Source organism: Schistocerca cancellata, chromosome 4 (genome assembly GCF_023864275.1).
Source record: "Schistocerca cancellata isolate TAMUIC-IGC-003103 chromosome 4, iqSchCanc2.1, whole genome shotgun sequence".
Classification (NCBI taxonomy): domain Eukaryota; kingdom Metazoa; phylum Arthropoda; class Insecta; order Orthoptera; family Acrididae; genus Schistocerca; species Schistocerca cancellata.
The window spans coordinates 779,006,445-779,033,726 of NC_064629.1; the positions used below are offsets into that span (position 1 = coordinate 779,006,445).

At 40.6% G+C, this 27,282-nt stretch overlaps 1 protein-coding gene across 2 annotated transcripts in view; it reads left to right on the plus strand.

The window, feature by feature from the left end:
- The window catches only part of LOC126184627 (exocyst complex component 1), a 254,800-nt gene that overhangs the window by 51,914 nt on the left and 175,604 nt on the right, over positions 1 to 27,282 (plus strand). For both annotated transcript variants that reach the window (XM_049927094.1, XM_049927095.1), the window contains 2 exons: positions 5,960 to 6,130; positions 12,764 to 12,853. In XM_049927094.1, the coding sequence (XP_049783051.1) occupies positions 5,969 to 6,130; positions 12,764 to 12,853 (252 nt within the window). In that variant the 5' untranslated portion in view covers positions 5,960 to 5,968. The remainder of the gene's footprint in view (positions 1 to 5,959; positions 6,131 to 12,763; positions 12,854 to 27,282) is intronic.

Sequence of the window (27,282 nt, forward strand, 5' to 3'; positions counted from 1 at the left end):
TCCGTATTTGGCGACATCGCAGTGAACGCACATTGGAAGCATGTATTCGTCATTGCCATACTGGCGTATCACCCGGTGTGATGGTATGGGGTGCCATTGGTTACACGTCTCTGTCACCTCTTGTTCGCATTGACGGCACTTTGAACAATGGACATTACATTTCAGATGTGTTACGACCCATGGACCTACCCTTCATTCGATCCCTGCGAAACCCTACATTTCAGCAGGATAATGCATGACCGCATGTTGCAGGTCCTGTACAGGCCTTTCTGGATACAGAAAATGTTGGACTGCTGCCCTGGCCAGCACACTCTCCAGATCTCTCACCAATTGAAAACGTCTGGTCCATGGTGGCCGAGCAACTGGCTCATCACAATACGCCAGTCACTACTCTTGATGAACTGTGGTATCGTGTTGAAGCTGCATGGGCAGCTGTACCTGTACATGCCATCCGAGCTCAGTTTGACTGAATGCCCAGGCATATCAAAGCCGTTATTACGGCCAGAGATGGTTGTTCTGGGTACTGATTTCTCAGGATCTATCCACCCAAACTGCGTGAAAATGTAATCACATGTCAGTTGTAGTATAATGTATTTGTCCAATGAATACCCGTTTATCATCTGCATTTCTTCTTGGTGTAGCAATTTTAATGGCCAGTAGTGTAATATATAGCAGTGAAACTTAGATTTTAAATAAGTTTTAAATAAACTAGAAAAAGTTCAGAGAGTAAGGAAAGGTGACTCCTATGCTTCCCTAAGAAACATAAAAAAGAAGTGAAGACATACAAACAAAAACAGGAATTCAGAACATAGTGGACAGAGTAAAGACTTTAAAATGGGAACACCATCATATATCACACAAATAAATGATAGATGATGGACAATGACAGTACTGAAGTGGAGTTCCTGAGACAGACGAAGACCACTTGGCATACCACCCGGCTGTTAGGATAAAGAACTGTGGAAAGTCACAGACTCCAACTGTCAAAGGAGAGCAGGAGACAGAACTATGGAAACAGTGATCGAAATTGAATTTGATAGGTTAGTATTAAAGAGCATATACACTCCTGGAAATTGAAATAAGAACACCGTGAATTCATTGTCCCAGGAAGGGGAAACTTTATTGACACATTCCTGGGGTCAGATACATCACATGGTCACACTGACAGAACCACAGGCACATAGACACAGGCAACAGAGCATGCACAATGTCGGCACTAGTACAGTGTATATCCACCTTTCGCAGCAATGCAGGCTGCTATTCTCCCATGGAGAAGATCGTAGAGATGCTGGATGTAGCCCTGGGGAACGGCTTGCCATGCCATTTCCACCTGGCGCCTCAGTTGGACCAGCGTTCGTGCTGGACGTGCAGACCGCGTGAGACGACGCTTCATCCAGTCCCAAACATGCTCAATGGGGGACAGATCCGGAGATCTTGCTGGCCAGGGTAGTTGACTTACACCTTCTAGAGCACGTTGGGTGGCACGGGATACATGCGGACGTGCATTGTCCTGTTGGAACAGCAAGTTCCCTTGCCGGTCTAGGAATGGTAGAACGATGGGTTCGATGACGGTTTGGAAGTACCGTGCACTATTCAGTGTACCCTCGACGATCACCAGTGGTGTACGGCCAGTGTAGGAGATCGCTCCCCACACCATGATGCCGGGTGTTGGCCCTGTGTGCCTCGGTCGTATGCAGTCCTGATTGTGGCGCTCACCTGCACGGCGCCAAACACGCATACGACCATCATTGGCACCAAGGCAGAAGTGACTCTCATCGCTGAAGACGACACGTCTCCATTCGTCCCTCCATTCACGCCTGTCGCGACACCACTGGAGGCGGGCTGCACGATGTTGGGGCGTGAGCAGAAGACGGCCTAACGGTGTGCGGGACCGTAGCCCAGCTTCATGGAGACGGTTGCGAATGGTCCTTGCCGATACCCCAGGAGCAACAGTGTCCCTAATTTGCTGGGAAGTGGCGGTGCGGTCCCCTACGGCACTGCGTAGGATCCTACGGTCTTGGCGTGCATCCGTGCGTCGCTGCGGTCCGGTCCCAGGTCGACGGGCACGTGCACCTTCCGCCGACCACTGGCGACAACATCGATGTACTGTGGAGACCTCACGCCCCACGTGTTGAGCAATTCGGCGGTACGTCCACCCGGCCTCCCGCATGCCCACTATACGCCCTCGCTCAAAGTCCGTCAACTGCACATACGGTTCACGTCCACGCTGTCGCGGCATGCTACCAGTGTTAAAGACTGTGATGGAGCTCCATATGCCACGGCAAACTGGCTGACACTGACGGCGGCGGTGCACAAATGCTGCGCAGCTAGCGCCATTCGACGGCCAACACCGCGGTTCCTGGTGTGTCCGCTGTGCCGTGCGTGTGATCATTGCTTGTACAGCCCTCTCGCAGTGTCCGGAGCAAGTATGGTGGGTCTGACACACCGGTGTCAATGTGTTCTTTTTTCCATTTCCAGGAGTGTACTTCGTAAACGTTGCATTAGGTGAACGATGAATAAATAAATAAACAGATAGATAATTTACCATATGGTGACTTCTGGAGAATGATGTAGTTGTACATCAACCTACAATATTACAGTATTTCATATTCTAAGACATTCCATTGTAGCCCACTTTAATAAAATATACACCTTTGACTTCCATACATGTGCTAATAACCTAAATGTTGGGTGCTCCAAACCATCTTTCCACGCATCTATTGAGTCCTTTCTACAGTGTTTATGCAATATAGTGTAAATATGGTTTATTTAAGTGGCAGCAAATTTCATATGTCTGGAGGAGATTGAGAGTTATGGGTATTACCAAGAAAATTCATCAGACTGATCTGCAGAATATACTGCTTTTTCCTGCATACATCTTTTGAAAATACAATGCAGTGTTACACAAAATACCCCCCACCACACACCACAAGGTGGATTTTGGACTGTAGATGTAGCTGTATCTTTAACACTCAAATAAATCATCATAACCGAGGATTCAAAGAGCATATACTCACTATGCCAGGGTCACAATGACAAACTGAATGTTAATGACACGTGCAGCTGTACACAATCGTTTTTCCGAAAGCAGAATGAATAGCAAAATTATTGACAGCTTATTACTGCCTCCTACCATTCCATAGAGATTTGCTAAGGAATGTTTATGAATAAATGAAGGTGACAGACAGTAGGTCCAGTAACTGACGGGGAAATGTCTAATTACCTGCCATGATTGTAAGGTACTATTTTCAAATCTGTATAATGATGAAAGGGTAATAATGATTTGTATATCCACCACACAATTCAGGACAACAATATGTGATTTATAGACCCCAGATACTAATTAGTTTAGCATTATACACACATCAAAAAAAATTTTGCATCACCACGGTTCCAAGAGTTCCTGAACGTGTACAGAAAATGGGAACAGAGATCAACATAAACATCATTTCTGCCCTTTTTATTGATCATGAAAACCATACATTGCATGTTGTACCACCTTACAGTGAGACCTTCAGAGATGGTGGTCCAGATTGCTGTACACACCGGTACCTCTTATACCCAGTAGCACGTCCTGTTGCATTGATGCATGCCTGTATTCGTCATGGCATACTATTCACGAGTTCATCAAGACACTTTTGGCCCAGATTGTCCCACTACTCAACAGCGATTCGATGTAGATCCCTCAGAGTGGTTGGTGGGTCATGTCAGCCATAAACAGCCCTTTTCAATCTATCCCAGGCATGTTTGATGGGTTCATGTCTGGAGAACATGCTGGCCACTCTAGTTGAGTGATGTTGTTATCCTGAAGGAAGTCATTCACAAGATGTGCACAATGGGGGTGCGAATTGTCGCCCATGAAGACAAATGCCTTGCCAATATGCTTTCGATATGGTATTACTGTCGGTCAGAGGATGACATTCACGTTACATCCGTTACGGTGCCTTCCATGACCACCAGCGATGTACGTTGGCCCCCACATAATGCCACCCCAAAACAGCAGGGAACCTCCACTTGCTGCACTCGCTGGACAGTGTATCTAAGGCATTCAGCCTGACTGGGTTGCCTCCAAACACATCTCCGACGATTGTCTGGTTGAAGGCATATGCGACACTCATCAATGAAGAGAATGTGTTGCCAATCCTGAGTGATTCATTCGGCAGGTTGTTGGGCCCATCTGTACTGCACTGCATGGTGTCGTGGTTGCAAAGATGGACCTCACCATGGATGTCAGGAGTGAAATTGCGCATCATGCAGCCTATTGCACACAGTTCGAGTCATAACACGACGTCCTGTGGCTGCACGAAAAGCGTAATCCAACATGGTGGTGTTGGTGTCGAGGTTCCTCTGAGCCATAATCTGTCAGTAGCATTCATCCACTGCAGTAGTGGCCCTTGGGCAGCCTAAGCGAGGCATGTCATCGACAGTTCCTCTCTGTCTGTATCTCCTCCATTTCCAAACAACGTCGCTTTGGTTCACTCCGAGACGCCTGAACACTTCCCTTGTTGAGAGCCGTTCCTGTCACAAAGTAACAATGCGGATGCGATTGAACTGCAGTATTGACCGTCTAGGCATGTTTGAACTACAGACAACACAATCCATGTACCTCTTTCCTGGTGGAATGACTGGAAGTGATTGGCTCTCGGACCCCGTCCGTCTAATAGGTGCTGCTCATGCATGGTTGTTTACATCTTTGGGCAGGTTTAGTGATATCTCTGAACAGTCAAAGGGACACTGTCTGTGATACAATATCCACAGTCAACGTCTATCTTCAGGAGTTCTGGGAACTGGGGTGATGCAAAACTTTTTTTGATGTGTGTATGTAATATTGCCAGGTACTCTATGCATGTGGTGTACAAAAGTAGATATAAATGTAGCAGGAGGTCGGGAATATGTTTATTTTTCTGTCCAGCCTTTGTATCTAGTAGTGAATCTTTTTTTTCCCTTCCCCCCCGCCCCCCCAAAGTATTGTTGCGATTTTAACAGTCACCTTTAAAAAAAAAGTTACATAATTTGTATTTGTCTGTTAGCTTGCTGCTAGAGGAGACAACACAATATGGCACATTGTATTGATAAAGTGCAGTATCATGCGGCAATTTGTTTTTGGCAACAAATGAAATGTTGCAGCTGTGTCATGTCAATCTGCACTGCTAAAGAAATCATATAGATTGGCCTAACAGCTATAACATTCACACTGCAACCAAAAACAAGTACTCTAGTTTATCAATGGGCTGTGTTATTTTGTTTTGGCTGCTCTAGCAGTATGGTATATCACTGTGGCACAGGGATTTCAATGTATAAAATAATGTAAAATTTTAGGTGTTACTTCTCACCATGGTCAACGCAGTGGCTGGTGGCCTTCACTTAACAATAGATAGCAGTGGTGTTTGCATAGAGTTGTCAGTGATAACAGACAAGGAACTCTGCATGAAATAACCACAGAAATCAGTGTGGGATGTACAATGAATGTATCCATTGGGACAATGTGACGAAATTTGGTGTTAATGGGCTACGGCAGCAGACGAATGATGCAAGTGCCTTTGCTAACAGCATATCATCGCCTGCAGTGCCTCTTTTTTGCTCGTGACCATATTGGTTGGACCCTAGATGACAGGGAAACCGTGTCCTCGTCAGATGAGTGCCAATTACATTTGGTAAGACCTGATGGTATGGTTCAAGTGTGGTGCACACCCCACAAATCCATGAACACAATTTGGTCACAAGGCACTGTGCAAGCTGATGGTGCCAACATAATAGTGTGCGCTCTGTTTACACAGAATAGACTGGGTCCTCTGGCCCAACTGAACCAATCATTGACTGAAAATTTGGGTGTTATCACTTAACAGTCGACAGACTGGTGTTAATAATTAACTTGACTGTGTATTTTTTGTGTTTATGGGTTTTTTTATCAATGAAAGTGTTATTTTGAATTACTGCTTTACTTTTTTTAATTTTTAAGGGTTACATCATGTCATCAGTGAGAAGAATATTGCAGAGGGAATTATTTCAGCCAAGTGATGAACAGCTTGTGGCTGTAGTTCATGTCAGTAAACCAATGAAGAAGAAGAAAATACACCTTTTATGCATTACAGTCTCGAAAGAAAAGCCATTTTCTGTGGCCATTCACCAGGTAAGAAATATTGAAGAGGAAGATAATAAGTAAGACTCATGTCTGTTATCTGTGAAGTAACTAAGGCCATAACTTTCCCAGCAAAAAGAGTATTAACATGCCAGCAATAGGCACACACATTATCGTAACCACTGCACCTTCTGATGCCTCTTCTTTTCCACTTGTGTTGTAATATATGTAGTATATTCATAGAATAATTTAGTGGGATGAAGAGTATTGGTTCAAGCAGCAACACTAAAGAGTCTTGACTGAAGCATTCACTTCTTTCAGAAATGGCGAGAGAGAGAGAGAGAGAGAGAGAGAGAGAGAGAGAGAGAGAGAGAGAGAGAGAGAGAGCTGAACCAAGTGCCACCTTCATTATGCCGTTCTTTCGATATAGCAAACATGAGCCATACATAAGTTATTTTGTTTCTTATATAATGGAATACTAATTGTGAAAATAATTACCGATTTAGGAAGGGATTCGTTACAGATTAAAGGACATTGCAGGCAGAATTTCTCATGCTATCACTCCTCACTTTATTCATCTTACCTTAGAGATAACTATAAAGTTTGGAGGAATCCATCCATAGGGTTGACGAATTCCCTACCTTAATCGAAGAAAAATCAGTCATGTACTCTCAAAGGCAAACTTTTGTCCCTGCAGATCTGAAAGACAAAACATTTATGTGGTATTAGTAAACTACAGGACATTCACAGTAAGGTCTCAGGATTAGTCTCGCTTATTAAGGGTAAAAATGCCCATTGAGTATTAGTAACAGTAAGGTGACTGAAAGGAAATGAATTGCAGTAAAATTCAGGTAAGAATGTACGAGGGGCATTTGAAAAGTGCAAAGTCCGAGAGATGGCACTATTGGCATGTATCAAGGTCATGTTTAGTTAGTAGCATCTTTGGAAAGAACTGACACCAAGTTTCAGCCATATTGGTCTATTTCTTTGTGTTTGGCATTCGTAATCAAGGAAGTCGAGTGATTGTCATAAAATGGATGAAAAAGAATTTTGTGTGGTGATTAAACATTACTCTATGAAAGGCAAAATGCCTCGGAAGACTAAAGAGAAGCTTGATAAACATTACGGTGGCTCTGCACCTTAGATTAGAACACTTTATAAGTGGTTTCAAAATTTTCTGAGGTGCCATATGGGCACAAGTGATGCTGAATATTCTGGATGCCCTGTGGAGGTTACAACTCCAGAAATCACTGATAAAATCCATAATATGGTGATGGATGACAGAAGAGTTAAGGTGCGTGAGATTTCTAGTGCTGAGGGCATCTTGAATGAATGGGTACATAATATTTTGCATAAACATTTGGACATGTGAAAGCTATTTGCAAGGTGGGTTTCCTGATTTCTCACGCTTGACTGACAACGGAATCGTGTGAAGTGTTACTAGGATGGTTTGCAGCTGTTCAGAAAGAATTTGCAGGACTTTAAGTGTCATTTTGTCACTGTGGATGAAACATGGATACATTACTGTACTCCTGAGACGAAAGAACAATCTAAATGACGGGTTACTAGGAGAGAATCTGCGCCAAAAAAGGCGAAGACCATTCCTTCAGCTGGAAAGGTTATGCCGACTGTCTTTTGTGATTCACAAGGGATAATTCTCATCGACTATCTGGAAAAGGGTAAAAATATTATAGGTGTATATTATTCATTGTTATTGGACTGTTTGAAAACCGAGCTCAAAGAAAAACACTGGCAATTGGACCGCAAAAAGTCGTTTCCCAGCACGACATTGCACCAACACACACCTCAGCAGTTGTGGTCACAAAATCAATGGAAATAGGATTCCAACTCATTTCACATCCCCCCTATTCTCCAGACTTGGCCTTCTCAGACTACTATTTGTTCCCCAATTTGAAGAGATGGCTGGCAGGACAAAGATTTTATTCAAATGAGGAGGAGATTGCAGCAACTAATAGCTATTTTGCAGACTTGGACAATTCCTATTATTTGGAAGGGATCAATAAATTAGAACAGTGTTGGACGAAGTGTATAAGTCTAAAAGGAGACTATGTTGAAAAATAAAAAAGGTGTACCCAAAACACTTAAGTAGTTTTTATTTTTGGACGGACTTTTCAAACACCCTTCGTATATCATAAGGGTAGGTTAGGAGCCTGTTGTAATACCATTTTTTAATACTGTAAAGAACTCTAATCATAACTATTGTGCTTATTATGGATACTTAATCTGAAATAGTGTGGGTGAAGCTAATCGTCAAAGGCAGGACAAACAGGATAATTGAGCAATGGAAAATCAAGAATGGAATGTAACAATATAATGAAAGGATAGTTGCTACTCACCATATAGCAGAGATGCTGAGTCGCAGAAAGGCACAGCAAAAAGACTATCGTAAAGTTGTCTTTCGGCCAGCAAGGCCTTTGTTAAAAAAAAAAAAAAAACACACACACACCCACACGCACCCTCACAAACATAACTCACCCACACAAGACCACAGTCTCTGGCAGCTGGAGCCAGAGACGTGTGTGTGTGTGTGTGTGTGTGTGTGTGTGTGTGTGTGTGTGTGTGTGTGTGTGTGTGTTTTTTTTGACAAAGGCCTTGCTGGCTGAAAGCTAGCTTTCCAACAGTCTTTTTTTGTGTGTCATTCTATGACTCAGTATCTCTGCTATATGGTGGTAGCAACTATCCTTTTCATTAAACATGATTACTGGATGCTTTTTATAGACCACTTATGTCAGGAATGCAGAATACATAAGATAAAACTAGGAGAATATTACAAGTAAATTTCCTGATCATGTTAACTGCAGTAAGGGGAACTATAGAATGGGAGTGTTATGCAGTGAAGTGCTACCAGAGACAGGGATTTGTGAGAGAGCGTCTTGAACATTTTTTCTGAAAATTACTTTGAACACTTAGAGAATTCTCTGTTGGGCCTGGTGGTCAAGTGGAAACCGAGATGTCAAATCCTGGTTGAATAGCAAATTTTTCAGTCTGTCTTAAACCTAGATTTCACCTCTCAGTGATGTGAAGATTTGCCAGGAACAACGTGTAGTTTGAATTCTATGTTACACTGTAGGTCTCTTCACGCGGTAGGATAACTGGGGGCAGGTTAGGAACACACAAGTTGCTGAAGTGGTGTCGAGTTGAGATACTTGCACTTTCTTCTTCTTCTTCACGGATGGATCACTTAGGACCATGCGTAATCAACATTTGTTGGCCTTCCTTTTTGCCCAGTATTCCTTTATAAACAACGAATGGGCTAGCTTTCGTTGCGGTGACCACGTATGTCGGTTAGTTTTTCTATCTTCTATCTCAGAACCCAGTATGTTTGTGATTTTTCTGATTTCATTTCTATCATGTAGATTTGGAGACCCTAATTCTCTCAGGTCTTTTTCCGTCTGTTTGTACCAGTTTGGTCTTGTAGTTTTGTTCTTTAAAAATGTATGGATTTTGTGCGTTAACCTGTTTGAGTCCATTCTTTCTAAATGCCCCGTGAATTGGATTCTTCTCATGCGCATTATGTCTGTTATTTTGGAGATATTTTTATATATTTCTGCATTGGGTTTGAATAATGCACGTCATCTTGGTCCTAGGATTTTCCTCATTATTTTACGTTCTTTTCCTCTTTTAGTGTTCTGTGTTGAAGATTTAGTGTCTCAGATGTGTAGAGAGCTTCGGGTTTAATTACTGTTGTGTAGTGTCGTACTTTGCAGTTGCACAAGAGACTCTTTTTGTTGTAAATGTTTTTTGTTAATTGAAACGCCGTCTCCATTTTCTGGACTCTTGATCTGACAGATTTCTTTTCATTACAATTTTCTGCAATCCATTCACCTAAATATTTAAATTCTTTTACTCAAGAGATGTAGTTATTACCAATTTTGAGATCAGAAGGTGCATCTTTGATGTCAGTCATAAATTTTGTTTTTTTCAAATGAAATTTGTAATCCTATTTTTGCTGCCTGCTTTTGCAATAATTCTAGCTGTTTCTGTGCACCGGTAATGTCTTGTGCGATCAGTGCCATGTCATCAGCAAATGCTAAACAGTCTAATTGTATCCCCGTACGTCTTGGTCCTAGTCTGTGTGCTGGTGCACCTGCTTTTCTCCATTCTCTAACAACTTTTTCAAGAGCACAATTGAAGAGCACTGGGGACAGTACGTCCCCTTGTCATACTCCTGTGTCTATTTCAAATTCTGTGCTCAATTCTCCCATAAATTTTACTTTGGATTTGGTCTCCGTGAGCATTTATTTTATGATGTTTGTTGTCTTTTGATCTAGTCCAAATTCTGTTAATACTTCAAAAAGGGATTCTCGGTCTATACTGTCATATGCTTTTTTAAAGTCGACAAACATGATGACATAACTTTTCTTTGAAGTACTATGCAAATATTTCATTGAGTTTTTCAAGTTAAGGATTTGTTGTACGCATGATCGACCTTTTCTGAATCCACCTTGGTATTCGCCTAGTTTTTAATCCAGCTGAGGTTATGCTCGGTTTAGTAGGGCTTTAGACAGAATTTTGTATGTTATTGACAATAAAGAGATTCCACGATAGTTGTTGGGGTCTGTTTTACTTCCTTTTTTTGTACAGAGGATGTATGATTGCTGTCTTCCAATCTGTGGGAATTTTTTCAGTTTTCCAGATTGCACTATTATTGTTAATATTAGAGAACTGATTCATGAGAGCAACATCTTAGACCATGTAGTAACAGACCTGAACCTTTTGGACCAATTAGTCACCATAAGACACAGCAAAAATGACTAGTTGTATTACAAAAAAATGTTAAGAAAGGTAGGAAAATATTTTTACTGAGCAAAAGTGTCAGGAAAAAAAATTATAGATTATGTGAGACAACATCAAATTTTAGGATTTTTGGCTGAGGATGTGGAGAACAAATGGATAAAATTCAGAAGCACTGTGCAGTATAGCTTACATCTGTATGTGCTGGGCAGATATGTGAGGGAAGAGTTAAAAGATCTGCCTTTATTCAACAGCTGTGGTACAAAATTGCTATGAAAGTAAAGACAGTTTCATAACTGTGTGAAGTGAAGTCAAAGCCTTGTTGATGGACAAAGGTTGAATGGAGCCAAAAAGAACATAAGTAGAGCAATGTTTTCATGACTTTAAAAGTTGAACCATAATCAGATTTCTGGTGATGTTATATAACTGGAGATGATTTATGAATCCCAAAATTCACCCAGAGTCAGACCTGAAATAAAAACAGTAATTGGAAGTGAAGATGAACCAAAAACTGTTTTGTTTGTGGGAAAAGTGATAGCAACTGATTCTTCTAGAATTTAGAGGGTATCACCTTGTATTATTATTTGGGAAAGTGTAAAACTGTGACTGGTTGTCTTTACACAACATTAATATATTGTTTGCATAATGAGTTAAAGCAGAAGTGACGTAGATGCAGTAAAGTACTCTTGCACCAGTGCAATGTGCATGCTCTTGCATCACCCACTGCACTGGCAGAAGTCACGAACAACACATTGAAACAGTTCTTTTGAATGACCATGCCATGCATAGTGTAAACATATTGTGCATATGTTGAAATACATTTGTGTTTATTGTTTTCTTACATCAGTCTTAACAACCTACCCTTGTAAATGGGAAGCTCTAATAAAATCATGAAACAGATGTTGAACAGAGCTATGCAATCAGGGTTTTGTCCATTGTTAATGTCTGTCATGCACTTTAGCTACCTTAGTTTAATTCTTTCATTTTTTAATATCACATGAGGTAATATTTTGTGGCAACTTGCCAACTCGAACAGAACATCAGATGGACTATACATGGTGTTCATTCACAAACCTGATGTGTAACTCCATTTTGATAAACTGGGAATTCCGACACCACTTTGCTGAACATCTGCTATCTTCTGACATATGTTGTTTTCACCATGCATTTGTTGTTTACACATGTCTTACTCCTACATAATGCCTTACACTACAGCTGGCAAGGGCACATAATTATATGGTGACTGCACTGCTGCTCATTTGTTGTGAACACAAGACTGAGAATGATCTTTATGCAAGTAATATGTCAGTGCCTATAATTCAAAAAGGTGTACATTACATTGATGCAGTCATTTTCAACAGGTTTTCACAAGAAAAAGTGCAGTCATTTACAAACTATACTTTTTCAAGTGTAATTGCTGTACATTATATTAGGGTACACTTTGGCGATGTTGGAGGGCATTCTATTTTGGGGTGACAGTGATTAATATATTTAACTTAACATTTTATTTGTTGCTTTATGAGTAATGTGCAGTATACGTTACCCAGAACAACCAGTACAAGTTGTTGACTTTAAAAGTGTATATTACAGAGAAAATGAAATCAGAAAATCAGGCAGCAGTGCCAGAGCAATGTAGATGTGTGCACATGCACACATTTCATTTTGTGAACCTGTTAGCTTTGAGGAAAGATATTGTTTGAAAGATTACTGATGATTTCAACCTTGTTTTGTCGCATGCCAACACCACAACTGGAAGTTGAGTTGTTACCTTTAATCCTTCCATTGTTTATACGGATTATGAAATGCTTGCCATAGATAATTCTTTGCTGCAGTCTTTCTTAAAATGTTAAAAAAGTCAATTTTGTACTTATCTCTTTTCTTTAAACCATCAATATATATCTCTGACATGTTGAGTTTTCTATGTTATAGGTTAAAAAGACGGATAAAAATGCTTACAAGAAGAAAAGAACCTGGCTTCTTACAGAAATGAAGTTGTTTGATGGGAAAAATGTGTCTGTTGTAAGTATAGTTAAATATTTTAAATATCAGTAGATGTAAACAGTAAATTTTTAATTCTTAGTTTTCATATAGCAAGAAGTGGAAGTGTGGTGCCATATTAGTTTCAAATTTAAAACTTTTGATTTATGGGAATTGTGTCTGAAGATATGAAAAGATTTCATATGTATGTAAACATACATACATTAATTAACTAACTGTTGAAACGTATGCCACTGTTTCACATCTTAACTCCTTCCCCCCCCCCCCCCCCCCCTCCCCTTTCCCCCTTTACACAAACCATCCTCAGCTTAAATGTGAAAGTCATGCTGTTTCAAAGCATGACTCTGTATGCTCAATCCTTTGCATTGCTATGATATTCAAAACTTCAAACGCGGTAAGATTGCCTATAGAAGCAAAGCAAATTGCTGGAAGTGTGAATTTGTTCCTACAAGCTGGGAGTGCTGTGGTTTTCCAACCCCCTTTTGTATCAGTTGCTCTTCAAAGCACCGTGTGTGGAGCAAGGATAGTTTGCTGAGGAGAGGAATATGCAGGAACTGAGAGCGACCAAAGAAATAAATTTCTTGTGGTGAAGTAACAGAAGCATTGAAAACTGTAAAGAATCTTGTGTTTGTTACATCGTCATTCAGCCTTGACAAAAACTGTTGCGAAGGTACATAGTACTGTAGTAACACAAGGGGTTACTGCCACAAATACAGGTATCACCTGAAAACAAATACTGGAAACATTACATCCTATATGATATGATGATCGATCTAAAGTGTACCTCGACATGCATACCTAGAAACCAAGAAATTCTGAGTTGTGTTTGAGCATCATCTTACATTCACCAGCAAGATAGAAAAATAAAGGAAACAAGATGGAAGGATAAAGGCAAGTGCCACTAATAAAATTGTTCTTATAATTCAGTGGAATATGAACAGACTTGGGACAGTATGCTTGTGTCTTCAGGAGATACATTTTAAATGTACTGACACACATTTACTAAGGGGTTACAATTTGCACAGAAGCCATGATGATGATACTAACGATGTGCATTACTCCTCCATCACCAGTCCCACATACCACTAAATTGCAGTCAGCTGCCTTCAGAGAGGCGAGAGAGAGAGAGAGAGAGAGAGAGAGAGAGAGAGAGAGAGAGAGAGAGAGTTTTCCACTGAATATGATAATGTGATATTTATACGTGCCATCCCCTTGGCCCTATAGACATGGGCTGTCAGCAACTGCCTGTGATAACTTCACCATCATACCTCCTCTTTAGAAGGCCTCAAAGCAGATGATTCACCTCAGCACTGCAACAGGTTTGATATCTGCCATTTCTCTCTTCTTCCTCTTGCCTGCTCTTGTAGATACAGTTCAGTCATAAATTGGTAAGATTTGCCTGATATTGATCACTTCACCTATAAGGATTTGCTTACCTGCAAGAGCCTGCCTGAAAGGAAGCCACATAAATGGATGCAGGCTGCACAGGATACTGTAAAGCCAGCGGACAGTGTTTGAAGATAGGTTCCAGTATATAGCAGATCAAATTGCTAGTGTGATTCATAAAGCTACAAAAGCATTCATTTCAAAACTGCATGGCCAGCTTAGAAAATGGCCTATTATGGGGTGCAATGAGGAATGCTGCTCTGTTATTGGGAGCATATGAGTTGTTCGATGAAAGTTCAGCTGGAAACCATTAAGAAATAAACCTTGTAGTGCTTTAAGTTGCTAGAGAAAATCCAAAGAAAACATGGAGAGCAGGAGAAGATAATGACAGAAGTTTAAGAATGCTGTCCATCATTAGACTTCAACAATCCTAGTGTAAGAGTCAATGAGCAGCACCGCTGGCAAAGCCAAATAAGTACTAGGTAATGCTGTACCAGGAGGAGGAACACTTTTAACTGCTTTTGGTGAAGTGGTCCAGGAAATGCAGGATGGTCAAGATCGTAATCACTTTATCCAACTTAGAGAAAACCATGAAATGAAGAAGTGCCAAGGCAGGGCCTTTATCTTAGAGAGAGAGAGAGAGAGAGAGAGAGAGAGAGAGAGAGAGAGAGAGAGAGAGAGACCTGTCCATATAGACAGTGTCAGTACAAAGACAGATATTAGTGATTACAATATCATCATAACTATGGTGGTTAATATAGTTGAAAACACTCTTAACCTTCTTCATGAAGTCATTTGCTGGAAAGAATTGATAATGAGTTGTTAGCATTCTACTTACGCAATAAGTGGACATCATTTAGTTCAGTATGACGGACGTAGAGGAATTACATGCAAAGTTTAAACTGGTTACTAATCAAGCTCTGGAGGAGCACGTGTGTAGCGAGTGGATCAAGGATGGAAAAGACTCGCCATGGCTTTTCAACAAAATTTGGAAAATTCTGAGTTAACAGTATGTGTCGCACTCCCAGTTTAAAAAAGAACATAGAAACATCAACAGGCAAAAGTTAGTACAATTTGTGTGCCTATAAAAATACTGGGGGATCCTACCATTCTCAATCCTGTGGCACAATTCTAGGATGTCTCAGGTTTGATTGTCAGATAACCGTTGAAGTCTCTGGTTCAAGCCTTCCACTCAGCTCAGAACCAGGGGCCATGATCAGTTTTGCACACAATACTGCAGATTTTGAGCTTTGTTGAAATGGTGTGAACAAGGATGGTCTTCTGAAATGATCAAAGTATGCCCTCATAGACCAGGCAACAGGCATAGTTTGTGCCAACATGTGTCATAGTCTGCCACCGATTTCATCCTTTCCTCTCAGTGGCTTTCAGAACTGCCTTTTTAACATGTTGAATGAGGCCCCCAGGCATACACACTGAGTGCACAAGGTATTCCTTATCATCCCTTGCTGTCATTTCCCTAAGAGGTGCCAGTATTAACCACATGTTTGAACTGCTGACTGTTAATATACCACTACCGTTTTGTGTTTGCCTTCCCTTGACATGGGACACAGCACATTCCCCCACAGCTGAAGCGAATCTCACGGGCTCAGTTTCAGCAGAAGACAGTACAACAAACTTGTTGATTAGACGGATGGGTGCGCCTATGCACCTATTTCTCCTGTACAGAGCACCTAGACCTACCACTGATACACTCCTCACAGTCACGTGGACAAGTAGTGGTACAGCCTTTACTTTCTATTCAGGGGACAGTATCCTCCGGAGAGGATAGTACTTGAGGTGTCTTTGGTATTTTATGTAATGACTCTCAGTAGCCCTTCCAATACAACCCTTTTTAACAGCAGGTTCCAATGGTTAAGTTGATTTCCAACTGGTCACGAACATCAGTGAACTTCTCCTGTGTCCGAGAACAGTACATGCAGTAGGGGTTGCATTGTTGCTGGGATAGTGTTTTACAAAACAGTAAACAAATAACTTTAAATAAACTTGCAGATGCTCATTTAATTTATGAGTTCAATATGCTAACAGTATTACCAGTTTCCTTTAAGAATTGGAGTGATTAACAGCCAAAAGGGGCATCTGTTATTACAACACAAAAACTTCCCATAAAATTTTGATGTTGTGATTACTAACAACCTTAAAAATAGCTTTAATTTGCAGTAAATGCTTACAAAATACATTAATACAAGGTGTACAACTTTGCTCCCGCCGTCCCCCCCCCCCCCCCCCCCCCCCCCCACACACACACATTTGAGGCGTTAATGAAACAAATTGGTTACACATGTATCATTCAAAGTATTTTCCATCACTGGCCACTACTTCCTCCCATCTTTTGGACAGTGTACGAATTCTGCGTTGAAAAATTATTCATGTTTTGAAGCGATCCACGAATCGATCCAATTTGTGACTTCTTCATGAGATCGGAAGTGTTGACCAGCCAGGCCATGCGCCATTGATCTAAACAGGTGATAGAGGGAGCATTGTCTGGAGAATACAGCGGGTGGGATAGGACTTCCCATTTTAACATTTCCAAGCACGATTTGACCTCTTTTGCAATGTATGGTTGAGTGTTGTCGTGCTGCAAAATCACTTTATCGTGCCTCTCGCTGTACTGTGGCCATTTGTCTTTTAATGCTCTGCTCAAACACATTAATTGCATTTGATAATGAGCACCTATAATTGTTTCACTTGATTTTAACACCTCATAGTACATGACGCTGAACTGGTCCCACCAAATGCAGAGCATGATCTTGGAGCCATGAATATTCGGTTTGACCGTCGACGTGGAAGCATGGCCAGGATATTCCCATGATTTTTTGCATTTAGGGTTATCATAATGAACCCATTTTTCTTCCCCGGTCAAAATGCAATGCAGAAATTCCTTATGTTTTTGCCTCTGAAGTAACTGTTCACAAACACACAAACTCCGTTCAACATTTCTCGGTTTTAGCTCACATGGGACCCAAGTTCCTTCGTTCTGAATCATGCCCATAGCCTTGAGACGTTTTGAAATGGCTTGCTGTGTCACTCCCACAAATTGTGCCAATTCTTCTTGAGTCTGACGCGAGTCTTCACTCAGCAATGTCTCCAATTCTGCATCTTCAAAAACATTCTCTTTTCCACCACTATGCTGGTCTAAGACATTAAAATCACTGTTCTTGAAGTGTTTCAACCACTTACGACATGTTCTTTCACTAATAGCATCTGTACTATATGTACTTGAGAGCATTCGATGAGACTCGGCCGCTGTTTTCTTCATATTGAAACAAAACAGTAACACCTCTCCCAGATGATGAGAATTGGGCTCATAAACTGAAGTTTTCAATAAAGAACAACTTTATGATGCAGACGCAAATCGTTTAATGTTTGAATGAGGTTATGTTGACCGAGGTCCAAGCTAACTGCCCGACGTCTGTGATCTGTTTCTTTCGACCGCTGCTTACTGTTGTCACCACCTATTGGCAAACGGCAGAAGCAAAGTTGTACACCCTGTATTAAAAGAGGAAACTAAACATGATATAATATATTACTTACAATATAATGCAGAGTAGCTGTAAATAACAAATGTCAGTTTACTGTGTAGTAGGTTATGCACAACACTTCTAACATTTAAAAGTTCTAAAAAATTTATCTTTATTCTTGTAGAAATTAGAGTCTTTAAAATGAGGGTGCTACTGCCAAAATTTTGTGAAGTACAAATATGTGCAAGTGTGTGAAAAGTCTTAAAAGTGTACCGTTTTTTCACATAAATGCACAATGAAATTAGGGAACAATCGTTTTTGAATGAGAGTACTATTGCCAATAGTTTCTAAAAAGCACAAATTAAATCTACAATTGACAATAGAATACAATTTTTTGTGGAACTTGCAAGTATTCAAAAATTCACAGTATTTCACGATACATGCGAGTCTTAATGCAGTTCAGTGGAAGGTTACATGAAAATGACAAGAACAGAAAAGTGTTAGACTCTAGAATTTCGAATTGGACCTATCTCATGCATGTGGCCTCACGTAAAGGTAAATTTGGAACTTGGCTTATACATGTAAATAAATGTGGGAAATGTACGATTTTTTACTTCACTAAATTTCTGACACCATCTACACTAGTGTGCTGAGGCAAAATGACAAAAATTATGGCCCGCCAACATAGCAAGATTTTTGCTTGGGGTGGCTGATGATGAAAACGACCTCAGCCTACTGGAAGCAGCGATACAAGCAACATTCATAAATGTAGTCACCATCTTGTATGTATGCATTTTCAACTTTTCACAGTGTCAGAAGCACTCCACTAAGTTTTGAATACACACCCCTACAAATTCTACTTTTTCTACGTAGGGACATACACCTGCCAGGATACCCCTTTGTCAAAGATATATATATATGTACAGTGGCACCAGAATGGTTTCGTAAGGTGGCTCCCAGCACACTGTCATCAGTCACTTTGCTCGCTTTGAGAACAGTTAGAAGATACATGTGTGAAATATTAGTAGAATTAGTGAAATCTTTATGGATTATTCTGAGGATTGCCTGTTTGCTAGTATTTTGTTGCTCATTTAGCACCATGCAGGGGCCATGCACATGTTAATTAATAGGTTCAGTTTGCACATATCAAATATGCCTGGAATCACATCAAGTAAGTTTGGGAATGGTGACGAGTGGGCGCTAGCAATGAGACATAGAGATCTTGAAGTTTCACAGTCTGTACTGACCAATGATTTATCAACAGTTGTTGAGCATTTCTGCACATGGAGGTTGTGGTCAAGTGTCGCTGAGACAGACATCTCAGAGTTTCACCTTAATAACAAGTTGGCTAACAAATAGCTCACAGTCTTCTATGAAGAAAGACTACTGAGACATAACAGAAACCCGAAATATCTGAAGGATGAAAAAGGCTCTTTTCTTTTTCATGTAATATCATCAATTATTCTATATAGAGTGTGGTTTCCAAGATTTATGGGGTCATTTAGCAACTGTTTATTTTGTTTTAATGCTTTTTGTATTTGGAAATTTTCTTGGAAAGGGAGGTGGTGTCTGTCTTTACTGATTTTTGCTATATTCATATCATTTTCAGTATTGCTTGGTCTATGGTGTTCTTCTTTTATATGATCCGCAAATGTTGAATGATTTGTACCAAATTTAAATGCTGTGTTGTGTTCTTTATATCGTATGTCAAATGTCCTCTCAGTCATTTCAGTGTGTACCTCCTCACAATCTTTGCAACTGAGCTGATAGATACCACATCTATTTTTTTCCTTAGTTTGTCTACCATTGTTTCTCTGTGTCCATTTTTTAATGTTATTTGTTTTATAATGGCTAACTCTTTCTATTAATTAGAAGTGTTTAGGGGGATACTGTTCAGCATATTTAACATGTATCTGATTGCTGCTTGTTTGTGGTTCTGTGGGTGGTTTGAAGTTGCATTTAAGTTAATGTCACTTGTTGTGGGTTTTCTGTATATGTCAGATGTATGTTTATTATTGTCTTTTCTTATGATTACATCTATAAAGTTGAGTGTGTTTTCTTGTTCGTCTTCTATTGCAAACTTTATGTTTTCGTGTACAGTATTTATGTTGGTTGGTTGGTTTGTGGGATTAAAGGGACCAGAAGTATTTATGTCTTTGTGTACTTGCTTTATTCTGCTTTTAGGTTCATCTACCATGTATATTATGTCATCCATGTATCTGTACCAGTAGATATAGATTTTGTTTGTTATTATGTCTTCAAATATTAATTTTTTTGTGTGATTCATGAAAATTTTGGCTAATTTTCCTGAAATAGGTGAACCCATGAGTAAACCTTCTTCTTGTGTTTAGTATTCTTTGAGCCACTCATAGACTTCTTGGGCACAATTACAATGCCCCCCCCCCCCCCCACACACACACACGTTTGGCAACTATTTTGTTCTATTGTCCTTTCAGCCTGTTGTTAGTTGTTGATTTATAAATTCCTCCAAAACTGTTTGCAATGATTTTGGTATTTTGTATGGTCTCTGATACACCAGTGCTTCATTCCCTTTTGGTGGTGTGTTACTGGTGTATGAGGCAACGGCTGTTGCAGAAAAAGCAGGTCATGAAATTCAAGTAACAGGTCCTTGACATCCTCTATATTCCTTCCAAATGCTTCAGTTTTTCATGAAATGCAGTACTGACAGCATCCTGTGTCCTACTACAGCGTACACCTCCTATGTGGCTATTTTCCTCATCCGGAATCTCCAGTGTGGCCAACAATGTTCCTGTCAATGACTTAACCTCCTCTGTGCCTTGTACACATATAATATTACATTTTTCCAAACAACATGCTGTATCCAACATTTCTATATCTTCCCACAGTTCCCCTATATGTAACATGTTAACTGGTAAGTCAGGCTCCACATTCAACCATCACAACTTTCCAGTGCCAGTTGACATGCAATCATGTGAATCACTCCTTAATGTAATTACTCACAGTTTAACTGGGTTGTCTTATATACTAGATGCTCTTTGTGATAGATCAACGTTGATGACAGCTTCTCATAGCTGGAATGTCTTTCCACTACACTCCACCATAATTCACTGACAGTCAGTTGTGGCACGATGTGGATGCAGACAGTCTAATCCTAAGATCATGCTGTAGCCCTCACTTCCACACATTGTCTAAACTCAGTTGTCTCAATTGAAGATGCATCCTACATATTAACTCTCTTGAAGCCACTGACACATGTGCCCCTGTGTCGAACAAAACTTTATACTCTCTACCATTTGTCATGCATATTATGGAACATTCTGTGTCTGCATTTGTTTTTACTGAATTTATTTTCACCAGGAATCACCATCACTACTTCATGGCTTGTAGCACTGCCTCTGCATATGCCCCACATGGCCACAATTAAAACACTGTACATTTGATGCGAATACATGTCTCTGATCCCTTACCCCTGTCAACCTATTGATTTCCTCCTACTCCAATGCTAAATTAGCCCCTGCATGGAGATCTTTAGGTGGCCCAGTACACACCTTCCTTGACAGTTCTGGTGCTAAACCTCTCAGAAAAGCAAAAAGTGCTCTTTGCTTGGCCTCTTGTAGTACCGCTTTGTTCATCTCCTCACAATGACAATTCATAAGTGTGAACATTCAACTTGCTAATTCTATCCATTAAGTCCTCGACTGCCTCATTATGCCTTCTAGACACCATATCAAATTGTTCAAAAGAAAAAAAGATGATGAAGAAGCCACACACTGTTTTGTTTCTTATTTCTCTGCTCCGATGCTTGTCTCAGCTGATCAAAACTTTCTACATTGTGTAATCCTTCTGTGCACTGTACAAACAACTTTGCCTCTCCCATTAAATGTAACCTAGCAATCTGCAATAATTGTTTATCCAACCAACTCCTATTTCAGCCAATGACTTGACATCCTCTACAAATGCTAGCACATCCTCAAATGACCTAGCAGAAAAGGGAGAAACAAGGTTAGCAACAGCCGGGTCCACTCCAAGAGTCTGTTACTTCAACAGTTCTATCTCCTCATCTTACTCTGCCAATTTATTATCCGCAACCCATCTGTCTGCCCTTAACGATGCTATCTAATTTAGTAACAACTCTATAGCCTCATCTCTGGTGACACTTTGTGTCTCCGATTTTGCCGTTGTCTCATTTTTACCCATGTTTACTACCCAGCATTAATTAATTAATAAATAAATAAATACTATGAAAACAATAATCCAACACTAACACAGACAGAACACTCCCCAGCTACTTGTCTTACCAACCTACTTCCTCTGCCGAATCGTGAGTTATCTGGACTGTCCACATTGTCTGTGTGCCAAAATGATGACATGAAAGCAAATCACTGCTATAGATACGGCACAAGGGGTAGAATGTCCAAGCAAACTCCCCTTGTGCAACGTACAGGCACCAACCATTCATCTCTAGCACTAACCCTAAACTATGATAAATCCACTGGTTCCTCTGGTTTTACAAAAGTAACCCTCATATAGTCACGTCCCCCGTACTTCTACACCATGACTGTCACCCCAAAAAAACAAACAGGGTCTCACTCTCCCTAAACAAAGGTAATATGGGCTGTGGCTCGGACATAGCACACCCTCCGCTGCTGACTGTGGTGACATAATTGTGACATGACTCTGAAGAGTGCAAAGGAGGAGCAGGGGAGGGGGGGGGGGTGTCTGGTAGGCCTAGTAGAAACACTGTTGACAGTAAAGAATGCCTTTTTTAATTCCAGTACATGACGTATCATTGCTCAGTGAGGCAAACATGCCTCACTCCATTGTCCCCTGCGGTGGCTTCTGTCCTGGATGAAGGCTAACAGAAGACCTGTGGCAGGCCGGCAGCCTATGAAGACCACAGCCATGATTTCAGTGGTGTCCTACTACCCACAGTCACATTGAGCCGTGGTGGCCCCTTGGCTCTACATACATATACTGAGGCAGCATACGGAGACGGGTGTGCGCAAACTTTGACCTGCTGTCCTCCTGCAGGAGTTGGACAGCGGCTGTTGCTGAAGCACTAAGCCTCACTACAAATTCAGTGTAGGTGGCAGCAGGCACGAATGGCAAGTTGACGAGCCCATGGTTCGAAGTCCCGTGAGGAACTTGGTGCTGGCGGCAGCAGGTGCAGCCCGGTCTCGAACCCATGGCTGCTGGTGGTGATGGCCACTCTTCTTACTGCCCGACATTGTGCATGGCATCATGGTGGTGTTGCTGGACTCGGGCAATGAGAGAATACCTTCTGCCTCAAAAGCAGACATATTTTTATATTGCTCCAAAATGCAACTTTTTTGCTACATCCTGGCCCCAAGTCACGTCACCCATAAAGAGAGGTGTGTTCTAGTGTGGTGACATCAACCTACCACCTACAGTGATTACCACTGTGTGGTGCAATTTCTGAGGATTGTGGTAGCCTTGTCTTGCAATCCCCTTGTGTGTGTATTATTCTGATCCACATGTCGCCCCACTTGCAGCTACCAGTCTCCTGGTGGCTTTCACACTGCTTCTCATTATTGTAGCTAAAAAGTGCAAGGCATTGTTACAGTTAGTTTGCACAGATGTCAGTGAGTGGTTCCACTTGATACCATGTTGGAAGCAGTAGCAGTGTGGGTGCAAATGAGCTCAATTATCATGATTTGTAAAGTTTATTTACCTCCAGTCAGGCCACTTAATTATACTGAGATGACCACCTCGATTCAGAAAGTTTCCTCCCCCCCCCCCTCCCCTCTTTTCTCTTACTTGGGGATGTGAATGCACACCACCCCCTATGAGTGATTACCACTTCATCTGCCCCCAGAGACACAGCATTCATTTTTGCTGAGTACGGGCTTGACGAGCCCGGGGTTCCTGAGCTGGGGACTGGTAAGTGTCGCCAGTCTCCTGTGCTTTGGGCACACTTCAATGACCACTGTATGGTGTGGCAGTGGAACGTTGTGTGTCACACCCGGATCACGAGGATGGTAAAAATCTCTATAAAAACCCCTCAATCTCAAGTTGTGCTACATGCTGATGAGATGCATATCTGTTGAGGTGGAACAGTCATGAGTGGGCAACCTCGGGGGATCCTGCTGCACCTCAGTTGTATAAGACTTACTCAGGCATGTGGGGCTCTGTCTGAGTAGACCCTTGTTTCCCTAGCTGCTTGTGGGACTGAGATGGAATCCTCAAAATTATCTTCTTCTCCATGAGTGGGAAGGTTGTATCACCTGGGAGTATTCACACCCAAACCTCCAAATGAATGAGGGAGGCTAGCCCTCCAGGTAATCTGCATCAGTTGAATTATAGTAACAGTGCTTATAACCCTACCACTACTATTGTAATTTAGTATGCTTTTACCTAAATAACAGAAAACCCTGTCTCTATGTTGCCATGTATAACTCTCATACTAAATTTAGTTTAGTTTCCAAATAAAATGCACTATGGTATGATAGTCCTGTTAATTTGAAAAGCTAATCAATAGTGTTATCCATTTTACAGGATTTGACTATGTGTTGTGTCTAATGGATAAGTAAATCAGACTATCCACTTCTTTTCTGAAGATCTTACCCAGCGGTTAGATAGAAACACAGTATGAATAATATTATAATGAAGCTAGGACAACTCAGTTCCAAGTTCATTTAGTGGTTTAAAACATGTACTAATGGTCGACAGCCTATCCAGGAATTGAAACAGTGATGTATTGCAAAAGCAGAAGTACAAATTTTGCATACTTTCTTGCTGCTGCTTAATTTGGTTCTTCGGATAAGTATTACTCCACTTAAACAATGTTGGACTACACCCTTATACATTACATTTTTAAGAGAGAAAAAGCCCAGTAGGTAACTTAAAGGAAGCTAAAAAATGTGGCCAGGGAGGCCTTTAGAAAAGCACTTTCCATCATCAACAAACTTAAACACTAAAATACTTAAAACACTAAAGCACACACTCTTTATACTGAACATTTCACTTCAGGAAAACCTCTTTCGTACTGGAATTTACTTTCAAAAGCTATTACTCTTTAAACTAATTCTGTATAGACATTCAACAGATTCTAGTAACTTGGCTTCACTCCAATTGAATTTTACGTAAGCAAACTTTTGCTACAGTAGAGTCTCGATTACCCGATCTTCAGTCATCCGACCTTCTGTGTTATCCGACCCTTTTATCGTGCTGGCTGTGCGCCGGCCGACGACAGGTCAGTGACTAACGTGTTGTTTGTTGATACTCAGTTCATTGTCGCCGTCTGCTACTCCTCACTCCCCAGTGCTAACTTAGATCTGTAGTGGAGTGGACGTGTTGCGCTATGTTTATTGTAAAAATTTGTGGTGATGGCTTCAAAATGGAAAAAGGTGGTTGTTTCAATGGAAGAAAAACTTAAAGCTTTAAAAAGGATAGACAATGGTGAAACTTTATTAAAAGTGGCACAAGATTATAACGTCGGGGAAAACAACAGTTGGAGACTGGAAAAGGAACCACAATGAAATTGAGAAGTGGTGTTCTCAGTGAGCAACCTCGGCTGTTTTGGAAGATCGGAAAACCATGAAAAAATGTCATTATGAAAAAGTAAGTGAAGCTTTGTTCCTATGGTTTACTCAACATAGAGATAAAGGTGTACCCATGTTGGGACCTATTTTGCAGGAAAAAGCCTTAAAGTTTCGTAACGAACTAAACGAAGGTGAACCTGATTTCACAGCTAGTGTAGGCTGGCTCGATAGATGGAAGAAAAGATACGGAATTCGGCAACTTAATGTCTGTGGTGAAAAGCTTTCACTAAATTTTGAAGCTGTTCAATTGTTTAGGAATAAACTTCACAAGGTATGTATTTGACAAGGAAAACTTAACAGGCGATCAAATTTTTAACTGCGACAAGACTGGTCTCAATTACAAAATGTTACCAGAAAAAACATTAGCATCAAAGGCCGAAAAGGCAGCACCAGGCTACAAACATAGCAGAGAAAGAGTGACAATTCTTGCATGCAGTAACGCCACAGCAAATTTGAAAATGAAACTGTCTACGATAGGTAAGCCAAAAAAACGGAGAGCATTTAAAAATGTATCTAAAAATGCTTTACGGGTGAAATATTACATCAAAAAAAAAAAAAAAAAAAAAAAATGCTTGGATGAGCTCAGACATTTTTACAGAATGGTTTTTTGACGAGTTCATACCACAAACTGAAAAGTTTTTGAAAGCCAACAACTTGCCCCACAAAGCACTGTTGCTTGTAGACAATGCCACTTGTCATCCTAATGAAGATGAACTTCAAGATCAAGATATAAAGGCCATGTTTTTGCCTCCAAATGTCACATCCTTATGTCAGCCTATGGACCAAGGGACCTTAGAGACACTAAAGAGAAACTATCACAGAAACTTGCTTTCCTCTTTAATTAATACTATGGACAAGGGAGAAGACATGCTAGAGCAGTTGCGCCGTATTTATTTGAAAGATGAGGCTTATGATGTGGCCCAATCTTGGGAGAGTGTTGGAGCAAGTACAATTGCAAAATCCTGGAAAATTTTGCTACAGGAAAATCCAGATGATGAAAATCTACAGTAGCAGACTGAACCCTGCTTTCATTGTTACGGAAAGTTTCGGGGTGTGCTGTCGCCACAGAAGATGACATAAATGAATGGATTGTCCAAGATGAAGAATTTGAAGTGACAGATGAAGAAATAGTCAACATGGTAAATGAAAAAGAAGTAGACGAAGAAGCGAATGTAGTGAAGGAAAGAGCACCCAAGATTTCTCACAACGAAGGACACAAGGCCTTGAAACTGCTTTAAAATATGTAGAACAACTGGAGAAAACATCGTCCACCAAGGTTTTACTTCTTAAGAGACTACATGATTTAGCGGCAAAAAAAAAAAAAAAAAAAAACGGCAAACAGCAGGCAAACAAAAGACAATTGCTAACTTCTTCACACAGTAAATATCTATTCAGTCTAATTTGATTTGTATTGTATTAAATGTTTAACTAATTTGACCTACTTATTTAATTTTTTGTATTATTTTCCGTGTTATCCGACCTTCCTGCTTATCCAACCTTGCCGTGGCTGGTTTAGGTTGGATAATGGAGACTCTACTGTAAAACACTTTGTAATAGTTAAGAAAACACAAAAAATTTAAACGTTGCCTCTTTATATTAACTTGGCACTTCATAATCCTGTAAAATAGGATACTCGGATTAATCAATCACCAGGAAGGAATCCTATATAGGTGTATGATTAGGATTAAATAACAGGGTGAACCAGTTTGTTTAAAGTTCAAGAATGATTATTAAAACAAGTTTAAATTAATGGTTCATGCTGTACAAAAGTAAAAATACAAAAAAAAATCTTATCTGGTGGCTGTAGGCTTGGGTGTGGCGAACAATTATGACAGCTGCACTACACACAGTACAGCCTGCAAGTATCTTGCTGTATGGACTCAATTTCTCTTCTTGGTGTCGTTCAGTTTTACATACAGCAGCCCAACAACTCGCAGCTGTGCCGTAAGCCTTTTGCAGTCTTCATCCAAGGCAGTTTTGTGCAAATTTGCTGGCAAAGCTTCTCCTGCTCAACAAAGGTGTTGCCTCAGTCACTGCTGCC